This window comes from Macrobrachium nipponense, chromosome 39, assembly GCF_015104395.2.
Source record: "Macrobrachium nipponense isolate FS-2020 chromosome 39, ASM1510439v2, whole genome shotgun sequence".
NCBI lineage: Eukaryota > Metazoa > Arthropoda > Malacostraca > Decapoda > Palaemonidae > Macrobrachium > Macrobrachium nipponense.
This window is the reverse complement of record NC_061099.1, coordinates 19,864,174-19,875,955: the sequence shown is the minus strand read 5'-3', so window position 1 is coordinate 19,875,955 and position 11,782 is coordinate 19,864,174. Positions and strand designations below refer to the sequence as shown.

Sequence of the window (11,782 nt, the reverse complement as noted above, 5' to 3'; positions counted from 1 at the left end):
CTTGTTTTTTCTAGCTTGTGATCCCGCCACATTATTTTTTTGTCGCCTGAACAGGGACTGTTGGTGCAGCCGCTGCAGGGCAATTAGGTAGTGAGTTGTGTGATTGGTGGATAAGTGAGGATGGAAGGGTTGAAGGAGATAGAGAGACTGAAGGAGGAGTTACGGTTGGCGAGGGAAGCTAAGGGAAGGTTGGAAGTGGAGAATGAGAGGTTGAGGGTAAAGTGTGAGGAGGTGAAGAGCGAGTTAGAGGAAATGAGAGGAATGCTAAGGAGTGCAAAGTGGAAATGAAAGAAGAGGTGAAAGGAGCGGAAAAGAGAATGGTTTAGAAAATGGAACGAAAAAAATTCGGGGTAATGATGAATGCAGTGCAAGAGATGATGCAGGAAATGATGAAGGGATTCGTGGGAGAGGGAGCTGTAGGAGGTAGGCCTACTGGGTCTTGTGACGGGCCAGGAGTGGTAAAGGAAGCGAAAGAGCGAGTGGATAAGTGTACGAGTGAAGAAGGTGATTCGGTTGTGATAGGTAAGGGAAAGAAGGGGAAGACATAGGGTAAGGATAAACCTGAAGACAAGAATAAGAAAGTGGCTGAGGAAAAGAAGACTAAGGGAAAGAAGGTTAGTAAGGGTGACGGACAGGATGAGATTAGGACAGAATACATTGGGGAAAGGGCTGAGAGTGATTTGGATAGCGGTGAGTGGAAACAGGTATGTAGAAAGAAGAAGGGTAAGAAGAGAGTAGTCAGGGGTATGGACATGAGTATGGAAGTGGATTCGCTTTATTCGGATGAGGGAAAGAGAGGTCAGAATGGAACTAGCGAAAGTGAGAGTGAGAGTGAGCGGGAAGTACGAAAGGCTGTGTATATGAGAGAGGTACCCCGATGTGCACAATACGAGGAATATGGTAGTAGGGACATAGGGGACTTTTTTGAGGAATATGAGAGGTATTGTGAGGCAAAGTATGGGGATAACAAGAGAGTCTGGGCAAGAGAGTTAAGTAGCTTTTTCATGGGATTTTTGTTGAATATGTATAGGGTAATTATGAGTGTAGGGAATGTGCTGTATGAGAATGTAAAAGCTAGGATTGTAGAACAGGCAAAGAGGATAAAGAGTAGCGTTAGATATAGGAGAAAGCAAGATTTTGAAGAGGCAAGAATGAATGTTGGTGAGTCATTGTCGATGTATGTCTGTAGGTTAGAAACATTAGCCAGGAAAAAGTTTGGGGACGAAGGGATAAATGAGTGTAAGGAGTTAGTGCGAAAGTTGTTGGCGACTGTACCAAGAGTGTAATATGAGTTTTGTAACAAATCTGAAACGTAAAGAGAAAATGCGATGGACGAATGAAAGGTTAACATGGAATGACATTTTAGAAATAGTAGAGGATTACGAGTTAGATAGGTGTATGAAAGAGAGTAGAAGTGTTAGTGTTAGGACTGAAGTAGCTGAGGTTGTACCAGAGTTTAAAAGCTATAGGGAGGCAGTTTTGGAAGGGCCGAGGCAAATGGCAGAGCGAGTGGTAGATAGGAGCGTTAGGGCAAGTAACGTGAGTGTAGTTAGCCCAAAAAGAGATAGGAGTGCGAGTGTCGGAAGAGTAAGGTCAGTGAGTTGTGAGCGAAAGCAGCAGCAGTGTTATAGATGCCGGTAAGCCAGGACACAGGAAGAATGAATGTCGGTGGGCATTAGGAGCGTGCTTCGGGTGTGGGCAAACAGGGCATTTGGTGAGTGAGTGTAAGAAAGATAGGGATATTAAATGTTATAGGTGTGGACAGGCAGGGCACATAGCTAGTGGATGTCGGGGTACCCGTATGAACATAGTTTGTGGCAACTGTGGGACGAATGGCCATTATGCTAGGATGTGTAAAGAACAGCGTGCGAAGTGTGTTGAATGTGGAATGGAAGGTCACGTGGCGAGTGTGTGTAGGCGAAAGAGGATGAGTCAGGTTGGGAATTTGGGAAACTAAGTGAAAAGGGGATTCAGTTGGGTGGGTCCTCTAGTGTGCGGCAGTTTGTTCAGGAGAATGTGATGAGTGGGTGGTTGAAAGTGAATAAATGTGAGCCGAGTGTCAGTAAGCAAATGGGTCTGGAAGATCGGCAGTTAGTGTTGGTTGAGTATGGAAGAAAGCGGAAGAAGGTAAGGAAAGGGAATGAAAGGGAGAAACGTGAGCTGCATGATAGAGGGGTTAGTGTTAGGGTAAAAATGGTGGATAAGGCTACACAGTGTAATACAGATGACTTTGAGGGGATGAATGATACATATAGCATGTGTGGGTTTGAATTGTCAGAGTTTGGTGAAGTTTCATCGGGAAGGGAATCAGGTGGTAAGGATGTAGTTGGCAGTATGAATGAGTCTCTTCGGGAGTTTGGCAGGAGTGTAAATGAGGTAAGTGATTTGGTAGCAGAGTTACGAGAGATGTTCGGACAAGAGTTAGAGGGGGTAGATGAGATAGTAAATGGGATTTGGGGGATGGTAGTGAGAAAGATAATAATGGTAGTCTGACTGGAAGTGATCTGGGAGAAGTTGATGGCGGTGTAACTGAGAGTGTGTATGAGGGCCCTCAAACAAGATCCAGGGGACCTGCATCTGAGCATCCGTGGGTGTTGCGGAAGGCTATTTAGTGTGGGTGTTGTGAGTGAAAGGAGACGTTGTCAAATGTAACAGGGGAGGAAATATGGAGGAGTTATGAAGTTCCATTTGACAACATCTGTGTGTGTGTGAGAGAGATAGAGAGAGAGAGAGAGGGTGTAATTGCTGTATGTATGGTTAATGGCTGAATTGGTTGTTGGTAGGTTCTGGGCTGTCTGCTGGTCCTGTTGATTGTTAGAGTTCTGTGTTTTGATTGTTTTTGAGTCAGTCTTTGGTGAGAGCTGGTGAGAGTTAGTGGTGTCGGAAGCAGTTATTTGAAGGATTGGAAATTAGTTGTATTTTGTGTTTTGTTTTGTTGTATAGTTGCTGTTAAGTTAGTGTTTTTTTTTTTTTTGCTTTGAGGTGTTGTGCCTGTCCTGTTGTGTTGTTTGTGCAGTGGTCTTTTGTTGTGTTTTGTTGTTATAAGTGATTTTTTGTGTTGTTGTTGGTATTTCTGTGACCTCAACCAATGACAGCACAGGATAGCCCAGAGCATCTGGAGTGTTGGTAAGTACGTGTGTGTTGTTTTTGTTTTTGTTTTGTTTTTGTATAAGTGTAGGTCAATTGTCCTGTGTGTCTTTGTTGTGTAAAAAAGAAAGTGTGACTGAGGGTGGATTTTGGCAGGTAGATCGTTTAGGTTAATGTGGGGGGGGGGGGGGGGGGGGGGGGAATTTTGCACTGGTTTTTTTCTAGCTTGTGATCCTGCCACAACGTCACGCACAGTTTGCATTCGCTTCCCAGGTACCGAAGAGAAAAGAAAAAGGTAAGGCGGATCGTCTTCTCCTCCCCACACAGCCAGTCCCGAGTCGTTACCTTGATTCTTAATTAACCTGCTATAGTGTAAGTTTATTGTGGGGCATCCCACGTATCCTATGAATAACGAAGCCTAATTCGAAATTGCATTGACAAATGTAAAGTGAACAATCTGATTATGTGGGTTTTGCGTCAATTTTCTTGATATATATATTTTTTTCTCTTGGTCCGCTTCACAGATATAGAATTACAAACGGCAATGTGCCACTTTAATTAATTGAATTGTCGTATTAAATGCTTCCTGTGATCTTTTCATGTGTAATTAACTTGTATATATTATGTGAAGCAATGTTTTGAGTGTAATTATAGTTTATTTTTGTAATAAAAGTGTGTAAATTGTGAACGTTGCTTCCTCAATCCCTCCACCAGGCTAGAAGCTAAGTAAATAAAGGCCGCATAATTTGCAACAGTTAGAGCTGTTTATCGAAATGTTATCAGCTAATAACGTGGTGGTTTCTCGTCGAAATTCCAAACCATCACCCTTAAGACCCCATACACTGAATGATTGCCTGAATGACTGTCTGTATTGTTCGCATAAAACTGTGTATGGGCTTGTCTGAATGCAAAAGGGGGCGGAGCTTCATGTCTGAACGATCTCAGTGGGAAACTGTCAGGCTAGGTTGGTGGCTTTTGACTTAAGGCTGTCATACACAGATTGTTCAATGTGTCTCTGCCGATATAACGCTATCGTGCGCATCTCTTCCTGAGAGAAAATCTTCGTACAGACTGAAATCGGTGCAGGGATCGTTCATACTGTATGAATAGTGTGTGTGTGGGTCGATAACGACAATCGTTCAAGCAGTCGTTCAGTCAATCATTCAGTGTATGGGGGCCTTAAATAGGGGGATGTTTTAGGACGATGTAAACAAAACGTAGACAACTATTTTCCGATTTAAATAAAAAACAGCTGTGGATTTAAATTTTTTTTAAGTAAATCCTTTCTGTGTTAACAAATCATACATAAGGCGATGGTGACTTCAGTTTTGAAATCGCAACATGAAAAGGCTTTGTAAGTGGTTGCGCGTAGGATGGTCGACTTAACCAAATTCTGGACAAGAACTTCTGCGAAGTGAAAACTATTTCTATAGTGTTTATGATACAAATCTTGTATGTTTTCATCGAATCCTATGGCAACTGACCACCATATTATTATTAATCGCTTGCAACGTCGTCAACAGAGGCACAATTGGTGTTTGCGGAAGAGATCGATCAAAGTGTTTTTAATCAAAGCGTGTGGGCTGTGGCAGATCAGAGTTTACCTGGCACAGAGGACACGACGTCCTGTGACTACCAGACAGAACAAAACCGCTTTTGCTTTTGTGATTGATGCTTTTTCTCGCATTTTAAATGCCATTTGTTCAACAATTTTTTCCAATATTAAAATTAGATAGGTATTTAAAATATCTTAATTATTTTTTTCAAAAATTAACAATGATTAATCAATTTCATGTGATTTTAATATATTTTTTCAATATACTGAAAAATCTATTAAATAAATATGGGTGTTGATTGGGTTTTCCTACAGAACAGAACCCCGAAATCATTATCACTTAGTGTTACTCTCATTTTTAAAGTGTTGACCGCCAGCGAGGCCAGCGCTTATAAATTTGCGTTGTCAAGAACTGACATTTTCGCTTGTGTTATACAATATAGTACATAGCATGAAGTGTTCTGATCTATTCAATTGTCAAAAGTGCAATTCTGTTCCGTTCTCCCTGGGTCACTAACAGCTTATTCAATGATGCAATTTAACGGCTATAATACTGTAAGTGCTCTGGGTTGTACTTGTAACACCCTATTTGAGAGCTCGGCTACCTAAGGCAGCAGTTCAATAATGTCTCATCATATACATTTTGGAATTATTTATGTTTGTTACGGACTCTGAGAGAGGTCCGCTTCAGGTTCGATATGAAATAATAAAAAATATATATATATTTTTCAACACCAACAGTTGGAACTGGGGATACGAATATAGAAAGAAACACTAACACAACAAAGGTTTATTTACAAGCTTACTAACAAAGGTAAATGCAGAATGGTATCTCCTATTTACATAAAAAGATAGAATCTTACACTGCATGAACTGTGGGAACAGTGAGAAAATTCGAATACTAGCTAGTCAATTTGGCAATTCGACGCGCTGGCTTCATATATGTAGAGCGGCAATTGCAGTCGTCCTCTTGACTCCGTATTGCAGAAACTAGTCTACTTGTAAGGCAGGAAATCCCCAAAACCTGAAGCAGGACCTTTTCTTCTCTGAAGTCTGCTCAACGTCGAGGAAACACGGCCGTCCATTCCTGAAGACGACTAGACCAACTCTTCTTTTGATTGATACTCCGTCGGTTCCTTCGTCTCTAGTCTCTCTCTGCCGATCACTGCTGCTGATCTCTCACTGATAATCTGATCTGTGGCTCTGTGACTAACTGGTGATCTCTCTCTCTTCTACGATCACTGCTCTCCAAAGTTCGTTCGTCGCATTTATACGGCACTGTGGGGGCGGAGCCTACGGCGAGCGTCACAGATCCCGAGTTTACTAGGACTCCCAAGATGAATCTAGACGAGGTATTGCATCAGAAAACGCGGTATTTCTCATGTCACATTGGCACGTTTTTGCGCTCCACAACACGCCAACACGGGCTCGAAAACCTCCTTACTGCCGAACTTCTCGAAAATGCTTTCTCCTTTCCTTTATCTTCCTTTGCTATGAAGCAATTACCATCACAATGTTGCAGCTTCTATAGTTACATTTATATTTATATAGTTATCATTTATGAGAAATTTACTTTAAAATTTCTATGTTATATATAGTATATATTCATTCGAAACACTAGTAGGTAATAATTTTTTTTTTAGATAATGATATTATTCTCTAAATTCCCTTTCTTAGCACTTTCGTTTGTAAGCACTATGTCGTTGCAACCCATTCTATTTCATTTGGTTGTTTCACATTGTTCTAAATACTTTCCGGTCTCTTGTTTTTCTAGAGGCACATTTTATTCAGGCCAGATATCTATGCAGTTCTCATATGGCTCAATTCATCTTTATTTGACCTTGCCATTATCTTTTTCTTTATACTCAGAATCTGTATTTAATAATGTTCTCTATCACTCCTTAGTTCTCATATAACAGATTTTCTGAGTGTTCCTCTCATGTGTTTTCTGTTGTTGTTGGTTGAGATTAAGCTGGCTATAGAAAATAGTTGATTGGAGGAATGGTAAATTCATTCGTGAGAGAATAGTCGAAGTGACTAGTTCGTTTGTTTCTTACTTTTTTGTCCGCATTTCTGGTGTTCGTTTATGGACGGAAAGTAAACTGAATGATTGCCGTTTGTTAATATTAAATGTAAATTCTTAACTTTCCCCTTTTTGTATTCTAATTGAATTAATTAATTTAATGTTAAATGTATTCCTTATAAGGAAACAGTTTTGCTTTCCCGTCTTTATATTTCAACGTTGTTCGAGAGTTTCGGACCAAAGCGAAAGAAAACGGAGTTGTTGACTGTTTTTTGATCCGACAAGGAGAAGAGTCTTTTGGTACCTGTCGGACAGAAGAAACTGGTGTTCTTTTTCTGCCGAAAAAAGTGAATTAAGGATTTAAAATTCGAAAAGCCAAGAAGAAAATTGTTCTGGAAGATGGTGCAGGTAAGTTGAAGTATAAAGACTTGCCTTATAATTGATTTGAGTTAGATAATTCTAACATATTCGTATTTCAAAACTTTTTTTTTTTTTTTTTTTTTTTTTTTTTTTTTTTTTTTTACTCCGTAAGATTTCAGTTTACTTTTCGTTTGTTGTTGTTTGTTTTTTTTGTTTTTTTTTTTTTTTTTTTTTTTTTTTTTGCTATGACACTTGTTATTGGGCATAGCGGGTGGGTGGAGGTTGTCTGAGTTGAAGCTTAAGAGAATGTGACGGGTTTAATTACACCTGTAAAGGGGGCGCAACCTTTGAAAACATCAAGGATGATGTAGAGTGGTATTTCGCTAACCCTAGGAGGTCTAGGCCTAGTCGCATCTCAGTGTTCTTGGGCAGCAATGATTTGGATGCTATCCACAGTACTGCGGAGGTATGGAAAGTAGAGCAAAGGCCTAGGATAAGTTAGTTTAGCTGTTCTAGTGTCAAGTATATATTTTTTTCTCTTGGCTCATCTGGGTTTTGTAATGTTAGTTTTTTGATTTTTGTATACTGTTGTTATTCCTTATAAGGAAAGGAAAGGAGCAGTATTGGTCCTTATCTATACTTGTAATAATTTAAGTTTAGATTAAAGTTAGTTTAGGAATAAGTTAGTAACCTTTTTTTCATTTAAATAACTTGTTGATTAGCCTAGCTGATGTTAAGGGTAATCTAAATTATTATTGATAAAGTTTGAGGTAGGCTAGCCTAAGTTTTGCTGTTAGCATAGTATGCTGTATTTTTTCATTAGGAAGTAATTGATGATAACTTGCTTTGCATTGACTTGATTAAGTTAAGTTTAGATTTTTTCTTTGGGTAATTTAGTATTGGTTAATAGCATTGTTCAAGATGACTGATTCTGAAATAAAAAAAAAGTTAATTAAAAAGAGGGCCTATGTTAAGGGTTTAATAACTCTTGATGTTAAGATGTTGACTCTTTAAAGGACGAACAAATTAATAGTTCATTTGTTACAAGAATTTATTCATAAAATTGATGCTAATTTAGTAATAGTTGAGAATTTTGACGCAAGCATTTGTGAAATGCTGCTGAAGATGAACTAGATAGTATTATGCAAGCAGCAAGAGATTATCATTATGAAATACAGAAAACTGTCAGAATTTAGAGTAAAATTTGATAATTTGTTTGGAGGTAAGAATACTCCTCAAAATGGTTCTAGTAAAATTGTAAAATTACCTCTCCCTCCTATACAAATTCAGAAGTTTGAAAACAATGCAGTTAATCCATTTGCCTATTTTAACTTTAAGAAGGCTTTAAATAATGCATTGGCTGATATGCCTAACTTAACTAATGCTCAAAGGTTTATTTATTTAAAGGGTTATTTGTTAGGTGAAGCGTTAAGTATAGTAGAAAAACATTACAGTAAATGATGAGGGTTTTGATTTGGCTTTTAAGCAATTAGATCTTAATTTCTGGATGAAGACAACATAATTGATCAAGTAATAGGTGAAGTTTTGAACACTTCTGAAGTAGGAAATCTTTGGTTAGTGAGTAGGATCTTTGGTTAGATCTTTAAATAATAAATTCATTGACGAAGAAGGGACTTGGTATAGATCTGATTGAAGTCGATTCGGATGCTCTATCGCTAATTAGCAAAATTGTAAATAGGAAACTTCCTAGAAATTTTTTTGATAGAACTCTCTAGAACTACAGGATCTTCTTATCTAATTTTAACCAGTTGTTAGATAAATTATCAGAGTATTATTGCACGCCTTAGTTTAGGTCTTAATGAAAATTCTGGTGCAAAACCTAAAGTTAAATATGAAGGTAAAGACCGTAATTTCCAACAATCAAAGTATAGTAATAAACCTACTGCTAGTAATGACTCTAATAAAGTTCAATTTACCAGTAAACCTTTATCTTCTGGTAAATGTAAATTTTGTAAAGAAACAGGTCATAACTCTTTTAAATGTACTAGGTTTGATACTTTGCAAGCTAGAAGAATAGAGCTGAAGAACTAACTTTATGCATTAAACGCTTGAGTGATAGGCATAGGGCCTCGGAATGTCGGGAAATAAATCATTGTACCTTATATAAATGTTTTTCTTGCAATAAATCTGAACATCATGGAGCAATGTGTCTATGCTATTAAGGATTTTGGTAAAAAAGTATTAAGTTGTCAATCAGGGTCTGAAATATTTGTTCCCTTTATTACACTCAAAGTTGGTAGGGGTAGGAAATCTTTTAAATGTTGTTTTCTATTAGACACTGGAGCCCAGTTTAGTGTTATTAATAAACAAATTGTTGATTGTAAATTAGGAGATTATTGTGGTGCTCCTTATCTAGGTTAGTTTCTTCTTTTGGTTGCCAGCTAGAGTTAGTGAGGATTTCATTTCGTAGCTGATTTAACAATGCCTTGTGGGATAAAGTCTAGTTGTCTTTTTTTTTGCATTGGAAAATTTTAATCTTTCCCTCCAAATTCCTATGTTGCCTTCTGTAGTTAAAAATTTGGAATCTGCAGGTTATTCTGCATGTAATAATTACCCAGGAAGGAATTCTGAAATTGTAAATATATTAGGTATCCTAGGGAATGATATCCTTCAGAAATTTAGTCAGTTAGATTTAGACTCTGTAGAGTTTATTATTTAATATTAAGGTTAGAGTAATTAAGTTGGCCAATGGGGTTATTCCATTTGGTACATTAGTCAATTGTGTTCATCCTTCACAAAGGAAGCTTTTTTATGAGAGAATTGATTCTTATGAACCTTGTGTTAGAGATAAACCAATAAGAGAGGTAGAGTCTTGTCCTATAATTGATAGTAATAAAATCTTGGAAAATAGACCAAGAGGTAATGGTAAAGTTGAATCTGTTAGGTTTATTCCTAATAAGGAGATTAATATGTACCGAATGTAACAGAGAATCTAGAGTTTTTTATAATTCTTCCCTTAATTTGGAGATTAAACAGACATCTGAGCCTGATAAGAGTAGACTTCTGGAATTTGTTCCTCCTAAGCAACTTGGAAAACATAAATTATTAGTAAATTTTGCAGTTAATCCAGTAGGCTATAAGTTCGATCCATTGAATGATATCTTTCCTGATTCTTGTGTCGAGTATGGACTCGACAATTTCTATAACTTAGAATCGATTGGGATTAAAGATGAAAATCCCCTTCCTTATGAAGACCAACAAGTTGCTGAATTTGCTAAATCAATTTCTTTTCATGAAGGACATTATCACGTTCAGTTACCATGGAAAAAGGATTTAATTGAAAAAGTCCCTAACAATTTAAAGATTTCATTGGCAGTTGCCGAGCAGATTTACTCTAAATTAGAAGATCAGAATATATCCTCTAAATATGAGGAAGTTTTTGATAGACAGGAGGAGCTTGGCATTATTGAGCCTGTTAAAAATAGAGCCGCAGACCAAGTATTCATTCCTCATCGTCCTGTCATAAGAAATGATGAAAATGCCACCACTAAAATCCGTCCTGTATTCAATTGTAGTTTAAAGGTGGGAAAAGCTCCTTCATTAAATGAAGCCGCTTTTCCTGGTATTGATTTGATGAACAACTTGTTGTCATTGGTTTTATATTTCAGGAATAATGATTATGTAGTTGTAGCTGATATAGTGAAGGCTTTTCTCCAAGTTAGGTTATCTTTAAAGTCTGATCGAAATAGATTTTGTTTCTTTAGAAAGATAAATGGGAAGTTTGTTTTTCTTATAGGTATAATACCATAATTTTTGGATTTGTAAGTTCTCCTTTTATATTGAATTATATTATTCAACATTATTTGTCTAGTTATAGAGGGAATGAAGTAGCTTCTCTGATTAAAGACAAATTTTATATGGATAACTTGGTGCTCTCTTCTAATCAGGGAGCCCAGGCACCATTTATTATCAATTCTATTAAGGAAATTATGAATTCAGGGGGGTTGCCTTTACGGGAGTGGGGTTCTAATTGTCCTGGTTTGTTATCTACTCTTGATGAAGATGAAAAGGTAGCTTCTTCTGAAATGAAGATTTTAGGATATATTTATGACTCTAACCAGGATACCTTACAATTAAAGGTTAAGCAATTAAACAATGATGCTTCCTCAAAGCGTCAGATTTTGTCAGCTTTGTCTTCTGTCTTTGACCCTATTGGCATATTTGCACCTATAATGCTGCAGGGCAAGCTTATTATTCGTAAGTTGTGCCAGCAAGTTTCGAACTGGGATGAAACAGCAAGTGCTGAAATTGCTAAGTTATGGAGTAAATTTTGCAGTTCTTACAGTGAGGTTAGTCAAGCTTCTTTTTCCAGACAAACTTATAAAACTGATGCTCCTATCAAACTGTTTTTGTTTGCAGATGCTTCGAAGGAAGCTGATGGTTGTGCTATGTATGCTGTGCAAGGTGGTCATAGTTCCCTGATATTTGCTAAGACTAAGTGTAATAGTATTAATATCTCTTAATGATGTTGTTGATATCTTTATGACTCATGTATTTACTATACTGCATATGTACACAGTATTGATTTGTTAATTGTCCTGAATTAAACATTCGGAGGCTACCATACATTTAAGGACAATTAACTCAGACTAGCCTATACATAATAATACAAACCATAGGCTGATATAAAGGTATACCTCATAGGCCTTAGGCTACTATAGGTACTTCTTGGCCTATCCTTAGCTGGAACAGGTACTTGACGTTGGAGATGCTCGAATCTTCATTGTTGTAATAAG

The 11,782-nt window shown here is 37.5% G+C and overlaps 1 protein-coding gene across 1 annotated transcript; it reads left to right on the top strand.

The window, feature by feature from the left end:
- Nucleotides 1-353: 353 nt before the first annotated feature.
- On the top strand, nt 354-11,509 carry LOC135210372 (uncharacterized). Its single transcript, XM_064243281.1, has 4 exons — nt 354-423; nt 10,363-10,708; nt 10,858-11,243; nt 11,406-11,509. The coding sequence occupies exons 1-4, from the start codon at nt 354-356 to the stop codon at nt 11,507-11,509; spliced, it is 906 nt and encodes a 301-aa protein (XP_064099351.1).
- Nucleotides 11,510-11,782: the final 273 nt, after the last annotated feature.